This window comes from Python bivittatus, unplaced genomic scaffold (assembly GCF_059951505.1).
Source record: "Python bivittatus isolate LINGU-HERP-01145 unplaced genomic scaffold, Pbiv_v1 ctg000980_np1212, whole genome shotgun sequence".
NCBI lineage: Eukaryota > Metazoa > Chordata > Lepidosauria > Squamata > Pythonidae > Python > Python bivittatus.
In genome coordinates this window covers 54,884,133-54,907,249 of record NW_028277125.1, presented here as the reverse complement: position 1 = coordinate 54,907,249, position 23,117 = coordinate 54,884,133, and the positions used below count along the sequence as shown (strand labels likewise).

The 23,117-nt window shown below is 37.6% G+C and overlaps 1 protein-coding gene across 1 annotated transcript in view; it reads left to right on the top strand.

Annotated features, from left to right (window-relative positions):
- The window catches only part of SHTN1 (shootin 1), an 87,758-nt gene extending 65,906 nt beyond the window's left edge, over nt 1-21,852 (top strand). The window contains exons 13-17 of the mRNA XM_007433684.4: nt 2,057-2,163; nt 3,047-3,100; nt 4,452-4,572; nt 7,365-7,530; nt 20,989-21,852. Coding sequence (XP_007433746.1) covers nt 2,057-2,163; nt 3,047-3,100; nt 4,452-4,572; nt 7,365-7,530; nt 20,989-21,193 — 653 coding nt within the window. The 3' untranslated portion in view covers nt 21,194-21,852. The remainder of the gene's footprint in view (nt 1-2,056; nt 2,164-3,046; nt 3,101-4,451; nt 4,573-7,364; nt 7,531-20,988) is intronic.
- Nucleotides 21,853-23,117: the final 1,265 nt, after the last annotated feature.

Here is a 23,117-nt window from a genome sequence, read left to right as displayed (position 1 = left end):
CCTTGTGATAAACAATCAGGTAATCACAGCATCAGATTCCAAACATCTTTCTTTCTGTGCAATTGTGTTATGGCAGACCATAGAATTACAAATTAGAAGCGCTCCTATTGTGGGATCCACAACAGAACAACATGCAATCCTAGAGGCCTGGTGTGTCTGCCAGGCTGTCTAGTCTTCACACCAGTTTTCTTGCCTTAGAAAACAATCTCTGTGCCACTCTTCATTATGCTAATAGTTTTTTTTACCAAGCCTTGATTATATATCCCAACTTCCGTTCTGATTGGAGAGCTGCAGGCCTTTAAATAGGCAGGACAGGAAAGAGATGTGATGGATGTAAAAGGTGTGCTACAGATTAAGAAAGGCCATGGGGAAGAGAGGGAGGATGGAAGACAGTGTAGACAGGGTTCTGAAAAGGATAAAGAAAGAGCAAGGGGAGCCACAGAGTGGTAAAAAGTGGGAAGGAGAGATGGTATGTCAATTCTCTGTATTTTTGTAGTTTGTAATCTTGTATTTTGCTAGATACCACTCTGAAGTCTTGGCTCCAGGGGTTCCATTTTTGTTTTGTATTTTGTTTTGGGAAACACTGGAAGTTGCCAGGAGCAAAAGATTTTGATACTTTTGTCTGTCTACTTCTATTCCTGATTGAATGAAATTCTTCTCTTTCACTAATTAGATTCAAGCACCTGTTTCCTAAGAAATGATATAATTATTTACCTAGGATTCCCAAAGAGCATTTAGATTTCTGTATCATTTTGAGTTACCACTTCTTTGTGTAGACAGTCAGGGTCGAAAGCATCTGCTGCTTCTCCAAAGGGAGCAGTATCTCTGCTCTCCAGACTTAACATGTCAAAACCACAGTGAAAAATATAGACTATGATTAAATATAAAGATGAAATTAATGACAACCCATGCAGCAATCAGTATTAAACGTACAATAAAGATATTGAAGCAATGGATAACTTCTGCCTTTTATCAACAATAAAGGAAACAGCAGTCAAGAAATATGCCATAGGCTAGCACTTGGTAAGGTAGCAATGAAGGCCTTGGAAACGATACTCAACCAAGATCAGAATTGTGGAAACAATAGTTTTTCTTGTGACACTCTATGGAAGCAAAAGTTGGACTTTGAAAAAGCAGGACAAAACAGTATTCATACTTTTGAACTTTGGTATTGGAGAAGACTTCTGAGAATATCATGGGTCGCTAAGAGAACAAATAAAAGGATCATAGAACAAACTAATTCAGAAGTCTGACTTAAGTCATAACTTATGTTATGCCAAGTCCTAGTTCTTTTGAGAAGTTTATAATGCTGGGAAAAGTGGAAGGAAAGAAAAGAAGGGGGAGATGGGTAGCATATAAATTTAATAATAAATAATAAAAAAGAAGAGGACCAGCAGCAAGGTGGATGGACTCCATTACACCAGTGATGGATATGCTGTTGAAAGACCTGAAGTGCCAGGTCGGGGACAGATCATCCTGGAGAAGATTTGTGTGGTTGCTAAATGGCACTTAATTACTTGATGGCACTTAATTACAGATAGTCCCCAGGTTAAGAGCACCTGGTTTAGGTATGAAACATAGTTAAGAACAGAGTCTACTGTAGCAAAATTTGAGTTAAATACACAATATTTCGAGTTAAATACACAATGGTTTGAGTTAATTACACAGTACTACTTTTACAGTATTATACAATAATACTGTTCCAGCTTACATTCAAATTTAACTTAAGGACAGACAGACCTTGGGAGCAGAATTCATTCTTAAACTGGGGACTACCTGTAATCAAAATCCAGTAGCAGAGAACTCCTTCCGCACAGCACTTATGTTATATTTCACACACCTAACTTTCTTTTTTTGCTGCACTCTGTATCTAGATAGTGAGAATCATTGGTACAGGCCTTCTTTAATGTGATTTGGTCAGTCCATTCAGACCACTGAGAAATATTCTCCACCTCTAGCTGTATTCAAAGAACTCAGCTTGTAATGATGCATGACACAACCTTTTCTGCATGTACACACATTTGCTGATTTTATTTTTACTTTATTTTGGGAACAGGAGAAGTAACAGATCTGAAGAGACAAGCTGTGGAAGAAATGATGGATAGAATTAAAAAAGGAGTTCACCTTAGGCCTGTTAATCAGACCAACCGTTTTAGGACAAAGGTTGGTAGTTAATAATCTACATAAAAAATGAGGGAGGGGGTTACTTCTATAGAAATTGACTATTCTTATAACTGTATGTTTCTTGTTATTAATATCCTATCTGCCCTGATCCCACGGTCATCCATATTCAAAATACTAAGAATGCATCAGCTGATTCATGTGCTTCCCTTTTCTGATATGAGAATCCTTAGATATGAATAAGATTCTAGTACTCGGAATACAAAGTCCTGATTCTGGTAGCTGGACCAGCTCCTAGCACATATAGAGTAAGCAATGTATAGTGAAAATATGTGTATGATTAAAATGAGTTCAGTTATTTAAATAGGAGATCTAGATGGACAGTTGGAGGCCTAGTGAAACAATCTATGGCTACTATTATTATTAGAAACTGTATAGATATTACTTTTTAAACAATTGTGGATTCTGTCACTCACCTGTCTCAGAACCTCTTCACCTGCCCCATAGGCTGGCTGTGAAGAAAAGTTTTGTTATGTTTCGGGGAGAGTGGAAACCACCAGCATTGTGATTCATTCTGTATTATTACAGTTAAATATAGTCATACTTGAACAAGCTATTAGAACATTCTTTTTTTTTACCAGAAATATTACAGACATATAATAAAAAAGCCTGCCTACCTGTCTACCTGCCTTTTTCCCCTTTCCTGCCTTCCTGCCTTCCTTCCCAACTTTATACTATTAAGATTCACTTAAGATCCAACTGCTGTAGTCCAAAATCTTATACTTCAAAATAAGAACTTCCTTGTGGAATCCTACTTTTATTTTTATCTCCACAGATGTGATTTATTTCTTGCTGACTCTTGAATATTTTATTCAGCATCTGCAAAATCAGATTATCTAGACAAGTGTTTTGTTTTTAATTACAGCAAGAAGTGGCCAAACCCTGTGAAAATGCAATGAAAGAGCTAAAAGGAATACTGGTAAATTGGACTGGGGTCTGGCAGGGTAGGGGTGGAGATGGGGTGGAGAGAGGCAGGGAGGCCAACTGTGATTTTTTTTCCCCTGTAAAACCTTGATTATATTTGGCATATGTAAAAAAAAGATGCAAACAGACGTCAGAAGATCTGTGGGTGTCTCTTAATTTCATCAGTTTCTGTGGGGCTTTTACAGAGACAACCTGGTATCCCTTTTCCATGTAAAGACCTCAGCTTGTAGATTGAATAAGCATCTCAGTACTAGCTATAATAAGATACAAACTGCTCCTTGTACATCTTTTCTGTACTGGAACTAAAAAGAGCACTTTATAAAACCAACTTCTAACATGCTCACAAGCCTAGTCATTAGCACAGTGAGATGGGAAGAATAGGATTGGGGGACATAAAGCAAAATACTTATATGTATGTTGTTACTGTGCTAATTATGCATTTTATGTTGGCCTCTGTATAATTGTGGTAAACAAAGTGATATTAATTTGTTCCATTTCAAGCTCAATGTAAAACAGCTTACGTTATTTGCTTTGCTACTAGATCTGTAGCATGAGCACAATAGCAAGGACTGATTTGCTAATAATATGACTGCTCTGTTAAATTCAAAGAACTAACAAAATGCAGGATTTAACTTAATTGGAGGAAACATTGGGAATTAAATGCTGTTTTCCTTAAGTCTTTAAAGATGTGCCAATTTTAAGAATTATATCCTGTGTTTTCATTTTCTTTCATAGTCATTTTCGACAGAATGTAGGCATAATCCAAACTGCATATGTGTAAGGTGTTTTATTTTGTGCTGCCATCATACCATGGTCTATAATATTGGAAGAAATTTGGAGTAAGGAGGGATAGGGTTTGAAAACCATACTGTACCTCACTAGAGCTTGAAAAGTTGAGTGAGATGGGGCAGAGAAATTGTCAACAGTGGAGTTATTCTCAGTTTGCAACTAGTCAGAAATGTAAGTTTCAGGAGGGATGCTTGGCCATCTATACCCTGTTCATTTTTTAATTAGTGGCATCTGTGTTTTGGACATCAATTTCCATAATCCCTAGCCATCAATGGCTGATCATGCTTCTGAATTCTGAGACTGGTAGACATTTATTTATTTGTTTATTTGTTTGTTTGTTTGTTTAATTAATTAATTAATTAATTTGTGTGCATATAGAAGGAATCATGAATCTTGGTATCTCTCAGACAAGAAGTCCTTTTTAAAGCTGCTTAACACCTAAGCCATCAACAATTAATTCTTTCTTAGAAATGGATGGTGTGGGGTTTATTTAAGATCACCAGTAAGTTCTCTTGATTCTCATATTGGTCATTTTTCACTGACATATTTTGTTACAGGAGACTTTGAATACATCTGCAAGTTCAAGAAGTTTAAAATCCCTTGACACATACAGTGATGAAACAGAATTAGAACGAATTTTGAGGCTCAGAAAAGTGACAACTGATCAAGATAGTAGCAGTAAGTAATGGAGATGTTTTCAGAACCTGCAACTGAAGTATGTTACATTTTCAGTGCTGTTCCAAAGATCCATGTGACTTTCTTGTGAAACTTGAATATTCAAGTCCTCATTATCTGGCAGAGCTCTGATCACATTTCCAGCTGATTCATGTTCTCATAATAGCTGCACTCTTAACATCAAAGTGTTGGTTAGTAAACCATCGAATTAAGCAAGCTCTTGCTCCAGTATTTAGACATTGACATGAAAGCTGCTGTGACTTTTTCAACTAATATGACCTTTTTCAGTTCCTAAGATGAGCGCATACATTAACACTTGGATATCATATTCATAATAGCAAACTGATGTCAGTATGGCCTGCACATCAATACATTTTGTGACATTTAGAAAGATGACTTCTAAAACAACTTAGTCCTAAATCATTTGGGGCAGGTTATTTGAAGGGCTGTTTGCAGCCATACAAATGTGCCTCACCTTGAGATGCTCTTCAAAAGCCTTTTTTGTAAATTTAGCATCAAATACTGTCAGATTGGCTGCTATTGAATAAAAGATCAGTGAAATTCCTTCACGTGTATCCTTACTGTGCTTTCATTATTTAATTAATACATCTTTATCCTGAAATATCTTGAGGCGGTTTATAATACAAAGAGAAGTAAAATAAATAATAGAACAGTACTTAGTGCAATATAAAACCAATATTCAACTAAATATGTTCATTAAAGTGTGGAGGAAAAGAAGGAAAAAAAATCTCCACATTTGTACTAGGGAGGCCTGGAGAGAGGTTAAGTTTTCAAAGGTGCCTAAACATAGCATGGAAAGCACTTCTTAAATTTCAGAGGAAGAAGAAAAGAGCAGCACTCCAGAAAAGGGCTGCTAATAACAAGCCATCAGATGGCATTCAGAAGCTCACAGCACAGATAGCAGGATCCTCAACCAAGGCTGTGTATCTACTGGGATAGGCAGTCTGTTTGGTGTCCTGGTCCCACTACATGTCCTAATCAAAATATTGAACCAGGCTTAGTAGCTAGTTGTTAGCCGGTGCAGTTTCTTCAACAAAGGTGTAACGTCTTCAGGGCCAGGTGCCCCATTCACCAGCCTGGTGACCACATTTTGCACCATTTTCAACCAGGAATAAGGTATAAGCATAAGGTATGTACAGAGTACATTACAGTAATTTAAACATGAGGTTATCAGTACAAGAATAATTGTAGCTAGACTACCTCTGGTCAGGAAAAGGTGTAGTTGGTGTACCAGCCAAAGCTGGCAGTAGGCACTACTAGCCACAGAGCTCATTTGGATCTCCAGTGACAATTATGATTCCAAGTGCACCCCATTTAGAACAAGTAAACTCCCAGTTTCCAAACTCAGGAGCCACTGACTTACCCGTGTCAGGATACATTATTAGTTTTTTGGCCCTCATCTACCCTATTGCTGCATCTAAACAGTGGTTCAGAATATGCACAATCTCTCCTGATTCAGATATTAATGACACATGGCTTCAAGATCTCCAATGACTGCTCCCAATGGTTTGATGTAGATTTTAAATTATGTTGGAGACAAAATAATGTCTTGTGGCACTCTGCAGCATAGCTGCCAGAGTGTAAAGGCACAGCTATCTAGTACTACTTTCTGAGACCATCCGTGTAAATAGGAGTGGAGCTACTGTAGTACCATGCCCCTAGTCCCCAGCTCCCAGAGATGGTCTAGGAGAATACACGATCAGTTATATTGAAAGCTGCTGAGAGATCAAGCAGGAACAGCAATGTTGCACTCCTTCTTTCATTTTCCCACAAGGAGTTATCAATCAATGTGATCATGGCCTTTCCAGTATTATTGGCTTCATTAGCTTTTAAGCAGACCTTAACACCTTTGGGTTTCTATTTGCTTTAACTTAAGCAATACTAGAACTGGAATTTGAAATGAATAATTGGTGGTGCTGGGGTGTTATTTGCTTCTGATTTGATTTATGCAAATTGCTGTGCAGAACTGTTGTATTCTATAGTTTTTTTGTTGTTTCTATAAGCCACCTTAGGAGGATGTTGTTCTGAAAGATGGCAAATAAAAAAAATGAAGTAGGTAAGTAGTCAGGAAATAAGTTTTCTATTTTTTTCAGATAATAGATGTAAGTGCAACCCCCCCCCCCATGCCCCTGGTCCATTACTGTGCATATCCAAATAATGCAAATATGAAAGGGGAAGTGAAAATGGCATGTTGGATGGATGTTGGTCTACAAGAAAAGTAAACAAATCTTTTTTCAGGACATTTTTTGATACAGCACCACTTATTTTTTCATACAAATAACAATATTTCCTAAAGTATGTGGTTCAGATTGATAAAATGTTGTTGTAGAAAACGTGGTCTTTGAGGCCCATTGATTTGAGTTGCATTGGCCACTCTTAAAAAGTAGTATCTGTTGATAAAAGTAGGGACCAAAAAGTATCAAAGGATACTGGTTGTAGGTAAACTTCAAAGTATCTGCTTAACCAGACTCTGAGTCTTTAGCCATGGTCATCACTCTAACTTTGGGGAAACAGCTCTATTTGATAATAAGCATGTTCCTCTCTCCACAATATTTATATAGTGTATCCGAGAGACTTGGCAAAAATTAGTAAATTATGTAGTTGAATTAATTATCTTATTCCTGAGGCTAAAGGTATATTAGCAGGAGATCTGAATTCTGCAAATGATATAAATGATCTGCATTTGTATGCCCAATGTAAGCATTACAGGTATTTAGAGATTTGAGCTATACCAACAACATGTAATACAAATGCCGGACTCTTTTTCATTTCAGATCCAACTGGAACTTTGGCTACTTCTGAATCCAAATCTATGCCAGTGTTGGGTTCCATTGAACTGACTAAAAAATATTTAGCAGCAGACTTCAGTACCAAATCTTCAGGGCTGGATGAACAGGGTCATAAAATGGTCAAAAGCACAAGTTCTGCGATTGCCACTCAGTAAGTAGTAACTTTGGTTGATGCCTCCAAATGCTACATACTTCATAGTTTCTGAACTATTTTATTTGTACCAGATTTTAGAAGTTTTTGGAACCCTTGTCTTATTCTAGGCAATGAAAATTCATAATGGTCTGCATGTATATTACAGTGATGACATGAACCTGTGCACTTGAAACTTTCTGTGCACTTGAAACTTTCAAAAATTTCATAATTGTTGATTTTGTATTTATTTTGTGTGATGCTCCTTTTGTTGATAACTATTCTTTATGGATTACAAGACTTTTACCAAGTAAATAAAAATGAGTATGCATAGCTTCACTATTTACATAGTAGGGAACATTCCAAATATTAAGCTAATTCCAGAAATACATACTCAACAGCTCCTCTTAAAGACTACATATAATTGTTCCATTTATTTTGAAAAATTAATTTTGTTCCAAGATCATTGGCATATATTATCTAACATATCTTAGATATGTTGCCTGGCTTCAAGTAGTCACTCTCTAGAGTTTTGTATCAGTTCTTTTCTGGGCCTCTAATATAGAGGTATCTTATACCAGCTGGGGGGACGCGGTGGTGTAGCGGCTTAATGATGCTGAAAGTTGCCAGCCAGAAATGGTCGACGCTTCAGCGGTTCGAGTCCAGCCTTCGCATTAACAGGGTGAGCTCCTGTTACCTCCCCAGTTCCTGTCAACCCAATAGTTCGAAAACTCATGTGAGTAGATAAATGGGTACTCTCACTCCGGTGGGAGGAAAAATGCTGGCGGTGCCTTGCAAAAGGAGTCGGCAGCAGTTGCCGGTAAGCGCGAAAAACCGCGCGCGCCCAAAAAGGGCGCAAAGCAATGGAAACCCCGCCTCCTGCGCTCGCCAGCTGGGCTCTGCTCTAGGAAGGAGGCTCTGGCAAACCACTTCCGAAACACCTTGCCTTGAAAACTGCAAGGACTCGTCCAAGCAGTCACTGCAGAGTCGGTAACGACTGAGTGCAGATTAAAAAAAAAAAAAATACCAGCTGGGGATCTAATAATCACTAGGATTCTAGCAAGCATGAAAGAAGCATACTCTGTCATTGTATGAAATTCCCTATTAATATCAGTGTGAAATTCCAACCAAACAAATGGCAAAATTCAGAAAAGGAATTTTCTGCATCAAAGAAGAAAGGAATTAATTTTCATTTCCATGTCAGCTTCAAACCCTATTAATTTTTTCCCATTTTTTTAAAAAATGCTGTTTTCTTTTTTTCTCTCTCTCTCTGTATGTTCAGTGCAAAGATATCAAATATAATTTTGTTCTTACACTCTTCCAGATTGCTGTTAGTGTCAACCTAGCATGGTTTAAATTTTACTTTGATATAACTATTAGATTTCACTTCAGTACAACTAGTGGAGCTATATGTTACCCAACTTGTTATTTAACCCAACGGATCTAAATATTAGCACTGTTTCCTGAAAATGTGCAACACTTCCTTTAAGATCAGTGTTTTGACTGATGGATTGATTGAGAGTTATCTGCCACCCCATCTTGACAGACTGTAGGTGGTATATAAATGATAAAAGCAGTAATACAATTGTATAAAATAAACAATACAATATGATTAAAACAACTATTACTGGTGCTGGTCAATCCCCAAAGGACTAGAGCCAGGTTTTTGCCAGCTTCCAGAAAGCCATGGGAGTCAGGGCCCTTCTCACCTTGGAGAGCAAGCTGGTCCAAAAGAGGGGATACCCCACAGAAAATGCCAGCCATTGAACTTTTCCCAACATAAATCATGGTAGGAGAGTACCTCAGCAGGCACTCTCTGACTGTCTGGGTCAGATGGGTATAGCTGTGTTAGAAAAGCATCTCTTAGATCCAAGCCATATAAGGCTTTAAAGGTAGCATCTACCACCTTGAATTGCACTTGAAAACTCACTAGCAGCCAATGTAGCTTCAACAGCAAAGGTGTAATATGGCAGTATTGAGACTAACCAGTAAGCACATATGCTGCTGCATTTTGTACCAGCTGACATTTCTGATGGTCTTCAAGGGCAGTCCCATGTACAATGAATTACAATAATCTAAATGAGAGCTTGAGTGAATATCCTCAGAGCATTCTGTTCCAAGTAAGGCTACAACTGGTGCACCAGCCAAAGATGAGCAAAGGTTCTCCTGGCCACTCTTTCTACCTGCTTTTCCAGCAGCAGTTATGAGTCCAGGAGGACCTCCAAGTTAGTAGCGGGCTTGCTCTCTCTTGGGGAAGCACAATCACACAAGAGTCAAAGTGGTACCATTGAATAATCAGTAAGCTTCTGAATTAACAGCCACTTCATCTTGCTTGGGTGAAGTCTCAGCCTGTTTCTCTTCATCTAGATCCTAGGCAAGCCAGTCTCTAGGCATGGGTCAAAACTTGTATTACATATTCCATTTGGTCTGGAGTGGAGATACTGTATATTACTGGGTAACATTATCATATTGGTGATAGCTAATTCCAAACTGGTGGATGACCTTTCCCAGTGCTTCAGGTAGATGTTAAACAGGGTAGGTAAGGGATGGAGCTCTGAGGAATCCTATAACAAAGCACCCATGAGGTCAGCCACTCCCCTGCTACTACCAACTGAACCCATGCACTCAGGAAGAAACAAAGCCACTATAACAAGGTGCTTCCAACTCCTAATCCTTGCAGGTGGGCCAGAAGAATACTATAGTCAACAGTATCAAAAACAGTGAAGACATCTAGGAAGACAAGAATGAACATACTTTGCCAAGTCAGGTTTCTCCACAAGTCATCCATAAGAGTGACCAGTGTGGTTTCCAGCCTTTGTCTGGGACTGAATCCTGACAGCCATGGGTCCAGATAATCTGTATCCTCCAGAATATTCTGTAATTACATCCCTGCCCACCTTCCCAGCAATCTTCTTCAAAGGGAAGGTTGGAAATAGGATGACAGTTATCCATTTCCATTGGATGCAAAGCTGGTTTCTTAAATGGTGTTGTGGACCCACACCTCTTTTACAGCTAATGGAATCTCTCTTCCCTCAAAAGTTCTGTCCATCTGGCTTCAGCTTAGAGTGAATGAAAATGCTTTTATCCATAAAATACTCAGCCAGCCAATTACAACTTACACTAATTCCAGCCTGTCCTTCCCTAACTGAGTTCTAGACTCTCAAAAGAGTATAACTGACCAATATTCCACAGATGCAGTAAGGACAAGGAAGCACTGCTTTATCACTACAGAGTAGGCTCAGATATGAGCCCAGATATGAGCTCATACTTCTCTCTGGTCGTTTCCCATTAGCATCTCTCCAGGTACCTTGTCACCCACTTCATTTCCCAGGGCTTCCCAGAAAACCAAGGGGCTGGGATTGGTGGGCAGAGGGGGACTGCTTCAGGGCGATCTTATCAGGCTCTATTGTTGCTCTGTATTTCAGAGGATAACAAGACACCTGCATGGGAAAATCCTCAAGCACCATTTGTAAAAAATATGTAGACCTGGCCTTGGGAATGAGGAAGTTATGAGCAAAATTTTAAGGGGGGATTTTCAGAAAAGATTACTCAGTCCTGAGAAAGAGGAAAGTGTGAGAAAGAAAGTAAAAATAAATTCTCTTTGATTTTGTTTGGTATAAGATGGGGCAGAGAGAAAGTCTGACAAGCTTTCAAGGTTCTTTTATTCTACCCTACAAGAATAAAGAGCATTCCTGGAATCTTGCCTTGCCTTGCCAATTTCTTGACCTTGCCTACCTCGAAGGGCTGATGCCATTTGAAAACCTTGTGAATCCATCAGGCTCTGAGGTAGGCTTTCCTGGTCCCACCTCACTGTGGAGGGTGGTGGCTCCAATTAACCCATTATCACAAGAAAGTGATCAGTCCACAATATGAGACTGATAGAAAAATCCCCCAGAACCAAGTCATGTCTGCCCCAATGTGAAGACAAGATCCAGTATGTAGCCAGATATGTGGATTGAGCTTGTAATGACCTGGTATATGCCCATGGTCATCATAGCAGCCATGAATTTCTGAGCTGTATCCAACCCCAGAAATGGGACGTTGAAATGGCCCCAAATCATCATCAAATCTTCTGTTTGTACCTGGTTTTCAGCTTTACCATTTTTGTCATTATCAAAGATATAGGACTTTGAAAGAAAAGTTGCAACTGTAGTTACCAGGATACTGATCCCCACCCCCAGCCCATGGTAGGTTGCTTACCCTAAATAATACAATGACTCTAATGGAAATGAGACATTTACTAGCAGTATTATCTCATCGGTGGCAGCACAGAATACATTTGCCAAAAAGATGAATATTTTCTCAGTTTAAGAGGCAGCTGTTGAAACAACTCTTAATCAGTGTGATTCAGGCGGTTGAGCTAGCTGAAGTTGTTGGGATCCAATACTTTGAAGCCTCCATCTGTTTAACTGAATAAATCCTTAGTATGGGTGGACAAGGTATTACCTGACTGTACATTTTCTTTCAAAGTGCTGATTTATCATCAAAGAGTTAATCCCTTTTCAGAAATACATACTTTGGATAGATCCGGTTGAGGGTCAGTTTGTTTTATAACAATTCACAGCTTTTAAGAAACTCTTCTCAGGTTTTCATTTGGTCCTTTTTCCAGGATGTCAGGCAGTTTATTACTGAGAGAAAAAAAGAAATAGGTGAGACAAATCAGATCAGCAAAATGTCCTAATAATGGTTAATTAAACCTCTGATTTCCTGCTTTATCAGTGGAAAAAGGAACACCTATTCTCCAAGGCCTGCATCTCATAGTTCAAAGGGGTAGACCTCAACAAATGAAGTGGAAATTCAATTCACTTCTATTTATGTGCACTGCTTTATTCCCTACTAATGCTTTTATCATTTGTAGAAAAGAGAGTTATTTCCTCTGTCTCTTGCCTTTAAGGTTTTATTTGCCTCTAAATTTATGTGTTAAAAGAAAATCTCCCATTCTGATCACCAGCACCCTCTGATAAAAGATTTCCTGTACTTTTTTAGCTTTCTGATTAAATTTCTTTAATTTGACATGGTTGCATTTTTAACCAGTTTTTGAACCATATAAAAGGTAATTTAGTTCTGATCCGAGTTGAGTTTTGTTTCCTATGAACTACAGCATTGTTCATCTGTGGATTTCCATCTCTTTGAATGGATAATGTTAATCAGTAGATTCTGCTACCCTTGCTACCTTTTTTGTCTATCTTTATTCTAAGAAACTAAGTGGAAATTAAATTTGTAAGGGAGGAAATGAAATAATTGTAGACCCAAGGTCTCCCAGAATGCGTGGTGAATTGACCATGAAAAGGATCTTGTGTTGACTGTCATAGTTGTTAGATGCAGTAAAAGCAGACATGATGTTTTGTTTATTATACAGCCTGCCTATTCAGCAGCAGCCAAAAAAAAAACCTTTTGGGTTTAACTGCTTTCCAAAAATTACACAAAAAAATGTCATAATCCATACCCTTTGAGATGACAACATTATAATGTTGGGGTTGCCTAATCATACTCAACAATTGTATAAATGTCTAAGTTTACACCTGAACCTGTAGTGGTTTCTGAAATATTACAAAAGCTCTTACGCTGAACCTTTGTTCCATATAAATTAAAATGAAATTATTATGGCAAAAATCCATTAGGTAATGTCTATCCAAACTGATTTCCGCTGTTTTTTATTTTCTGAATTGCTTGCCTCCTTTACATACAATTGTTACCTCCTAAAGCTGGCCACTTAAATCAAGAACCAAAGAAAGGCTTGCCTTTAGGATCACAATCCAAAAATGCATGATACAAGAGACAGGAAGTAGAGAAAGAGATAGATTGGTCCTTCAAGGGCAGAAAGGAGCTGTAAGCCACATGCTAGCATTGTTTGTAGTGAAGTTGCCCTGATATTTTGGATCAGGAGCTCTTGATTGAATAAGAATTTGTAGCTATTGCTCCTTTGGACAATAAATAACACCAGAGTGTTCTGCTCTTCAGCTCTCTAGTTCCAAAGTCTGCTTAATAGGCTCTGAAGGTTCATTCTGGGAGGTCTGAGTAAAGCAAGTTTCTTGCAGATTTTCCTTCTTTAATAAGGGCCCAGCTTAGTCACTCTCCTGGCATGATGTTTTTTTTTATGAGAGGCAAGGATTTTATGAGAGACAAGGATTCCCAGGGATCCATGGTCTCCTTTTGGATGCATGAAGCCGGAATGTGCTGCCATCAGTTCCCCACTTCCAGGACAATTAGGTGTGCTGCTCAGGGATGACCATAGTGATGACCATAGAAGGGACCATAGAGAGTTCCCAGAATTTATTTTGCATGTGAAAAATTTCAAGTTCCTACATTTCCAGTGAAAGCATCTCAGGTGACAGGGCTAGGGAGAGTATTCCTTTTAAATCATGCAGTGTAATTGCTGATAAGGAATGGTGTGTCACCAGAACAACTCCTTGTATTTCTTTACTTTTATATGGTGGATCATAATATGAATGACTCCTCAAAGGTCCACAGATTCCTAGAATCTTAATATGTAATGCTCATCATACTCTTCAGTGTTTGAAGATTTGCAACAGGTTGTGGATTTATGCCAGTTTGATATAAAGCAAGCACCAGCATAAAACATCAGTACCCCGTAACATTATACAAATTACACATAATAATATCTGTGTTAACTTTTAAAGCAAATAATTTAACAGTAAAGATCCCTTTGTCATTGTCATTAAATCAAGGAGTTCCATTTAAAAAAAAATAGCTTTGGCTATGTTTTCAGATCACCTAAGGATCTGTGACTGTTTGCATCTGAACCTCAGTAGTGTTCCCTGAAGGAAGGTGGCTAATTCAATGTGCAAGCTGCTTAGGGCAGAGAAAAATGTTGCTTCTAAAATGTTTCACAATATGAACATGAGAAAAAGGAGATATGATCACTTTAACGTATTTTGTAGTTTGTTAAACAGAGAAGGTTGTTTTCGTGAGCTGTTGCTTTCTCATACAAATAGGCAGGGAGGTTCCATTAAACTATAATGTTTCTGTTTTGGCAGAGCTGATGTGCAATAAATATACATTATTCTGTGGCACTTCAAAAGCTTGTTATAATGTATAAGAGGAAACCCTTTCCCACAATAGGATAGAATTTCCTTTTTAACAAAATTTGAGTCAGGCTTCGCAGCAGATTGTTCAACAAAACATTGCCCTACACTGAGGTCTTCATGTTGTATGATTCCCCCCCCTTCTTTTTTTTGGTAGTTGTTTTACATTAAAGATGAGTTGGCAGATGGAAAGAAGGACCCCACCCCATGAGCCAGAGTCCCATCCTACATTACAACAGCTGCTCTTTAAAACCAAACAAAAAAAGAACAAAACAACTATGCATTTACTAAAACACATGGAAACACAATATATAGGGCTTTTCTAATTCAGTGTGATGCAATGTATAGCAAAAGGTAATGCAAGGACTAGCCAGATTTAATGGCAGTCTTCTGCCCTTATGCAGACTTAAATCCAATAAAAGTGATAGGATTACTATCGTAGAGCATGGGATTGAATAGCAACATGCAGTCATTTCAGAAGGGCTGATGATGAACATCCTTCTTTATTATTCCCATGGTAATAAGCCATTTGCTGCTTGCAGAAAGGACAAGGAGTAAGCCTTGTTCCAAAAACAATAGAGGCGTCACCATGAAGCTATGGAATCTTCTCTCTGGTGTTTTAAAAGGAAGATGAGTGAACCCCTTGAATACTTGATCCTTTGTGGGGAGAGGGTGTCTCTATGGCATTGATACAAGGTAGAAACATATAAAGGGTAAAAAAAACCAAGAGTGTTGAAATTCCACCAGATTCTGCTGTACTATGGGCAGGGTAGCAGAGAGGATTGAAAATGTGCAGTGTTGAACTGAAATAAGCACTCTGTGCATTCTCATTCTATGGAAATCTCTAAACAGACCAAAGGGGAATTGTTCATGTTCCACCCCAGGTGTCTACCAGATCTGGCAATTAAGTTGACTTCCTTCTTAATAGAACTATGAGACAGAAACGGTCTGCTGCTTTGTAAGCAACAGGCATGAAGAAATCTTTTGCCATATCATCTGCAATTCCTGCCAAGGTCTGCATAATGCTTCTGTACTATTTTAGTGGCCTTCGAGGACACTGATTGTGATTATTTTTGTTTGTAAAAAGCATATTCTAAAATACTCCTTCAGTTTGAAGAGAAAAGTGAATACACTTAAATATTCACTCATGTACCAAATGTGTCAAAATGTTACAGGTTATCTCAGCTTCTTAAAAAGCAGTCATAGCTGCATTGGTCCATGAAAATGGTCACGCTACTGAACTTGGTTTCAGTGATGATTCCTATCTGCAGAGGAGGCAGTTTGGGACAGAAAGACTAAAAGAAAACAGGAGTGAGTGGAGACTAAGTTGAAAGATTTAATAAAGGAGTCTCATCTCTGAAATCTACCCACAGCCATGAAAGTTCTTTGGATATTTTGGACTAACTCTTATGTCTCAGCCCAGCCAATCACACAGGGTGGTTACTGGGGAAAAATTAGCACAATAAAAAATAAGCATTAACAACGATTATTTTATTTGGAATAACTTAAGACAGTTTGTGGCATTTTTCAAAAATGGAAGAAGAGTATCTTCCTCTTGTTCCTTTTTTCTCAGGACTTAGTAAACAATTCCATATAGTGGAGGACTCAGTTAACAGAGTAAACGACATACAGGGTAAGGCTTAATCTGATGATTTTATACAATTAAAGGATTTTCTCTCCTTCCCTCAGCTGTAATCTTAGCACTACTGAATTATCTACTGACACTGCAGGAAACAGGCCAGTCTGAGAGACACAACTACAAAGGTTTTCCATCTGCGGTCTCCACATGGACCATTAGGCTTAACCACAAATTAGAAAGATACAACAGGATGTCCTGGAAGTTTAGAATCTTCTTTTTTAAAAACCTGCCGCCCTTCGGACTGCAAAAGAAGTGAATGCTTTTGGCTACAGCAGAAAGCAGCTTTAAAACTGGGCGATGTCAGAGACATACCTCTGTGCTTTCTTGTCCAAGTAACCTTGGAATAAGAATTCACAGGACTATTTCCTCAAGCGAAGGTAATGAACAAGCACTCTGATGCTGGTGTCTCCTTCCAGGGCTAGGGTTAGGTTGTCATCCAGCTCTTAGCACAGCGGGAGCCATTGGCATGGCTGTTCAGTATGTGATTTATATAATGTGGTGCATCAGTGGTATGCAGACATAGTTACTTGGAACAAGCATGGCATCACTGGGATGGGAAGGATGAGATTTGTGGCTGCCTGGTCACCATTTGAATTATCCCAGAGCTTACAGTTAGTAATAGTCTGTTGGGTTAGGCATATTGGAGATGACGGAAATGAGGCTTCATTCCAGTGTTATCTTCATGAAGGAATCTGGGTACCCTATATCCCTGTATCCTGCTGGAATCCAGAAACAGAAAGCAAAGCTCCTTTTCCCTGGTGGCAGTGACTGAAGACAGTGCCTGTTTTGGCACTCTCAGAGCGAGGACAAAAGCAAGGGAACCACAGATCCTACTACTGCCAAGAAGAAGGACAGTACCTAACTGTTAAAGAAGTAACAGTTTGACTCTTTAAAGGCAGCAGGACTTTACTTACCGCGACAGTGAATACATGGTCAGTAGAGTTGCCTGTGTGATCATTCATAGCAATAGAGTGCAGCAGATTGAAAGAGAATTCATCGTTTCCCTTTCCCTTGGTTTCCCAGTAAAAATAGCTTATACAAGTAGCTTTTTTAACATAACAACAATCATTTTAATTTGGCCCAATACTTAATCTGGAGCAGCACAGTGCAGTTTAACACCACTGAGACTATTATGGAAAGAATTAAGAACTGACTGAAACTCGCCCTGATCCAGTCTTGTTCAATTTGTATTCATTGTAATAAGGCTTCATAGGGTAGTTGTGCTTTGTTGCTCTGTTACAGAATTCGAAAATCTATTTTGCACAACAACAATAACTCTGCCAAATTTCAGTTCAAGATACAGTGTAATAAAACAGCAGTAAAGTCCTTGGGCAGATTTTATGATTTTTAACAATATTATTACTTCAATAAATAACAGCAGTTTTGTAAAATATATGTATTTGTGAGGAAGAAGCACTGAAGAAACCCTGAGTGGCAATTTCTGATTTTGTGCTGGAACAAACAACTTCTTAATCACTGGAGTTTGCCATTAAACTGTGTTCTATTGACAGACTTTTATCTCCCGTTTTCCTGTCCTTGAAGGTGATAAATATGATTGTTCCGTTATCCATTTTTATTTTAAATGACAGAGGCTTCACAGACTTTGGCTGTGTGTCAGCTGTTGGATGACTGCCATCCACTAATGCAGGCCTCCCATGGAGAGCCCAGTGAAGAATTAGACTCTGATTCACTCGATTGTGTTAAATAGTCCAGCTGTTGAGATTTGAAAGATAGTTACCTCCAAAGTGAAATAAAAAGGACCTTGGCATTTATGGCTTTGTCCATTTTGATAGTGTTGGGGCAATCAGCATTTTGGAGGTAGCATTTTCTAAAATAACTGCCTTGTCGTCATGTCATTTCCAAACTTTCATTCACCAGAACGTTAAACATATTTCCCTTTCCATTTTCAGGAGAAAACAAAAAACAAGGCTGAATGCTCCACACAATTTGGGTCTGAAAAATTACAGACTGGAAATGCTAACTGGACCTGTCAGAGGCCAGTTTCTGAACTAATTAGCCTCACGCTCCAGTGTTAGATGGCAGGGTATATAGTTTGGATTATGAATATTACAGAAGAGAAGCAACATTTTTGCTGTTCATAACATTCTCATTTTTATTGAAGAAACATGGCCCTGTAAGATAGAATTCTTCATGGAAGACAACAGGACTTCACTTAACAGACTGCAAGGTTTTATTGTTCTAAGCAAATAAAAATGCATCATTTTTATTCTACCTGGCTTCTGGAACAACTGCCAAAAATCCTTGTACTTTCAGTGTTTGCACTTTACTACTGTATTATATAATGTAGCCCATAAAATGGCCAAATAATCTCTGTTTGGATCTCAAAATAGAATTGCAAATTAGTTGGTGTTTTAATGATGCTTGCTATAGTTACAATTTTGCCATAGGCTTAGGCAAATAATGCTTACATGTCTGCAAGCCAGGATGTATTTGGCTATTAAGTATTCTGTTTAAGAAGAATTCTCAGACCACCTTGCAAGACAGAACAGACAATAAACAATACATTTAAAGTTCACAACAGTAACACAGCTGAAACAGTCACCAAAGCAGATAATATTCAAACTATAGAAAGCAAGCTAACAAACCTAGGAAAATAAACATTCACACATGGCATCAAAAGTTAGCAGACAGGCATTTTTTCTGGAAAGAAAGTTTCAGTTGGTTGTCCCAACAGACGAATGCCTTGCGCCATCAGTTGCCTGACTGGTTGGATCCTGGGAATGGCCTCCAAAGCAGATCTTAATGGACAGGTAGTTTGATATGGATGGAAGCAGTCCCTGAGGTCTGGTCTCCCAGCCTGGTCAGTCAGTCTCAGCAATATATAGCAGGTTGATCTTCCTTCATTCTCATTCATGATATGAATGACTGATGTCTTACTCTGACATTTAACACCATCATTATCAGAATTATAACGGATTCTTGGACCATTGAGGTTAGAGAAAGAATAAGGATCTACATTATATTCCTAACACTGTCCCTTCTTTTTATGTGTTCCATCCAGTTCCATTACCTTATACACTTCTGCCCAAAATGTCATAATAGTCCAATGAACTTCTGTGGTTTATGTATTTATTTAGTGTTTGCATCTATCGTATGAATATAAGTGTGTTTCTATAAAATTACATACAGGACAGGTAAGGTTAATATAGATGTAACGTATTTACATAGGGAAAATTTTCAGCATACATTGAGCTGGCTTTATATATGATAACTGCCACTAAAATACTTCATGCTTTGTTCTGGAAATTGCATTTAATTTCTTCAATAGAGGAATGGCAGCTTAAATTATGGAAGTGCACATAAATGTCCCAAACAGCTTCACACTGTATGTGAAAAACTTCTTACATGATGTTGGCTTCAAGTTAATCTGGAAACTATTTATATACAATTTACATAAAATTCTGAATATGATTGCTGCCATATCCAAGATTTGGGTTCTCTTAAAATAAGGGTTCTAAATTCTTTAAATATGATTGTTCATTTTTTATTATATAGATCTCTCAGCTAATTAAAATGTCATTTTAATAATAGTCAAATATAATAGCTTTTAATGTGCTAAAGTGCTAAACAGTCATGAAACCATCTTTATATTTGTTTAAGTTGATACATAGAGATGTTTCTTCTGAAAAAAGAAATAAATGAAGTGGCATGAAAATATTTTAAATAAATAAATAAAACTATTGCACCAAAAAAGAGACAGAGATAGAGGCAATAGTCAACAGCTAAATATTTCAGCCATATACCAGCTAATGGCCCCTCCCCTCTTAAAATAAATAAAAAGGAAGACCTTCATGTCTTTAAATGAAGAACCATTAAATTTCCCATTTATTAAAATCCACTGAAGAAGGTTGACTCTGAAGGTGGGCTGCAAATTAAAAAGTTGTCACTTTTATCTCCTGTAATCTGGAACACTCAGATAAGTGTATATAGAAATGCATCCTTAATACTATAATTCATCACTAAGGTAGTTTAGCCATGGGGGTAAAACAAAAATCTGTTTAAAAGTAAATGTTTTCTTTTCAGTAAGAGATTGTTAACTTCTCATTATTTGGTTATCGACTTGTTAGATAATGTGTGCGTTCCAAAATTTTACTTCTATTTACTGTTTTTTCAAAAATTATTTTATCATTTTCCTATATCAAATACTGATGGGAGTTTATTTATAATCAGTTGGCATAATAAAGTCTTCAGAGGAGCTAACTTCATAAAGGAATATGAATGATTTACATTAAATTTGGCTGGAGCACCAGGACAAATGGCAACTAACTGAATACCACCAATTCTAGTCCAGCCATCTTTAAATTCACATTATAACCAGTACTGCTGCCAACTTCTGTATATTTGCATACTACCTACTTATGTTTTATTAAGCGGAAATTCATAGGCAGACTTGTAGTATCTTTGTTAGGTGCTAGGAAAAAATGACCACTAAGATGGTTGGTTGTATTCACTGATTTATGTACATGACGAAAAGCTAGCTATTGAATGGTGAAACTTTGCTGTAATATTGCATCCTGACACTAAACGATCATTTCTTATATTGTGTTAATAAATGTTTGAGATGGTGTTAACATTCTGTTCAGTTTGGCAAGTTAGATGAAAGTTGTATGAGAAGGCCAAATCTGGTAAATAAATAAATAAAGACTCATAAACTGTGGTAGTATATCAAACACATGTTAAGACTGGAACCAACTGATTGATCTTTATATTAAAAAAATTCACAACTAAAATGTGGTAACCTTATTACTATTATTTTTTTCATTTGCCTTTTAGGCCATCCAGCAATGCAGGGATTAAAAACAAGGTTGTTGATGCAGAAAAACAAGCTGAATTCATGGTACTATTGAATCCGAAGAAAACCAAAGAACAAATGCCTAAAGTTATGGATCAAGGCAAGATAACTGAAGATAAAGGTCAACAGCTTCATAAAGATACCAGAACCGAGAAAACAAAAGAGAGCGACAGCTCTCTCTGCTAATTGATGTGCTAAAAGGAATTGACTATTTCTGGAACTCTGTTTCAATGATTGTGAGTTGTTGTTTATGAATATGAGAAAGGGCTATATTTTGTACTCTTAATGAGTTTATACCGAATCCAAAGTCTTACTTTAGACCTCTTTCTCCTGTTTTTTCTTCTGAATGAAGATGATGATGTTTATGATGTTCAGTTCCTAGATTATGCAAAATGTTAAGATTTATTTGAATAACATTATTTTATATTAGTACTTTGTTTATAGCTTGACCCAAAGCCTGCTAAATCTAATTTAAATGAGTAAAACAAGCCTTAATTAGGAAATCCATTATATGCTCTTACATGACTGACAACCACAGATTAGTGTTTAGTGAACAGAAGACACAATCTATCAGTCATTCTTTAAAATCTTATTAAAACTTGGGGGCTTCTACTACTAAGTAAAAAACTTGGTGTAGTCTGGCATAGTTACCAAGTAGTAGATTCTGCTAAAGTAAACAGTATTAGAACTGCATAAAAGTTAGAACAAATTATCTGTGACTGGCAAACTCTACCCTCTGCTTGGCTCACTTATCCAGGAAAGATAATATTCAGTGCAATTCCTATCCTATTATTACGGTTGGTTGCACAGCCAGCCAGATGTTTAGACTGGATTTGGCATTTTTATCCACCTATTAAGTCCTTCCCAAGGGCCTGGGATAGGCAGATGTTTATTATTATTACTATTACTATTGTTGGTCACAGTCAGCCAGATGTTTAGACTGGATTTGGCATTATTACTACTACTACTACTACTACTACTACATACTTCTTCTTCTGCAAGCAATAGTAGGATAAGAGTAGATCAGTTCTAAAACAGTCCTATATTTTTGGCCAGTCTGGGGCAAAGGGCTTATATCCTTTGTACCTAAAGCTCCTCCTATGTATCCCCTGCTTAACCACATCAAGTCCTTTTGGGAAGGCTTGTCAACTGTTGGATTTCCAAGCCATGCAAGCAAGAAGAGGGGAGAACTGTTCCAGAGGCCATAGAATTGTTGCAAGCATTTTAATAAATGTATTTTGGCATTCAGGAAGAGCAGTATTTTGAAAAAGAAACTTTGTTCTGTGATCTTTATATATAAATGTGCTGTAGCATAATAAAGGAGACATTCTCTTGTATGAGAGACAGAAGAGAATATCTTGTCTAAGAGATGCCTACCTTCTACCTGGGTAAACTGTAAGTTCTTACATTAGGGCATTTTTAAATAACAATATTAATATATCCAATTAATTGACTTACAGAAATAAGTTCATGGACTTCAATGGGCCCTAATCCTAAATAATCTGGTGTAGGATTTCAGGCTACATATTATAGGCAGAATGAAGGTGAGAACAGGTATCTATTTTATTTTGCTCAATGTCTGTTGATTTACAGGATCTTGCCCAGTGGACTAATAAGACCAATATAGTTATTTGTTCAATATAGTTCAAGTGCCTTCTCCTTCCTGGAATTTGACAACTGTGTGTCATTACTTTCTCTACTTTGATTCACAGTTGACTATGGAATAAAAAGATGTGGTGAGACCCCAATCTCTTTTACATTCTATGCCATTGAGCAAATGAGATCAGACTCAAGAGCTATTATGGAAGGTCCCAAGGAACATGGCGGTGATACGGACTTGGCTTTCCCCCCCAGCTATTATTTACTTAAATTATTTCATGTTAAGACTATATATCTTTCACAACTATAATATCTTCATCTAGAACATGTTGAAAACATGCAACTTAATAGTTCTAATTTATAGCAGGTTCTTGTTAGCAGGGTCACCTCGAGTAATCATTATGAAAAGATATTCCAAGATTGGGATTATCTGCTTGAAGTTGTCCTAGACAATGTGAAATGAAGGCATATTTCACTGGTTTTGTTGTAGCAAAACCACTACTTCTAATTC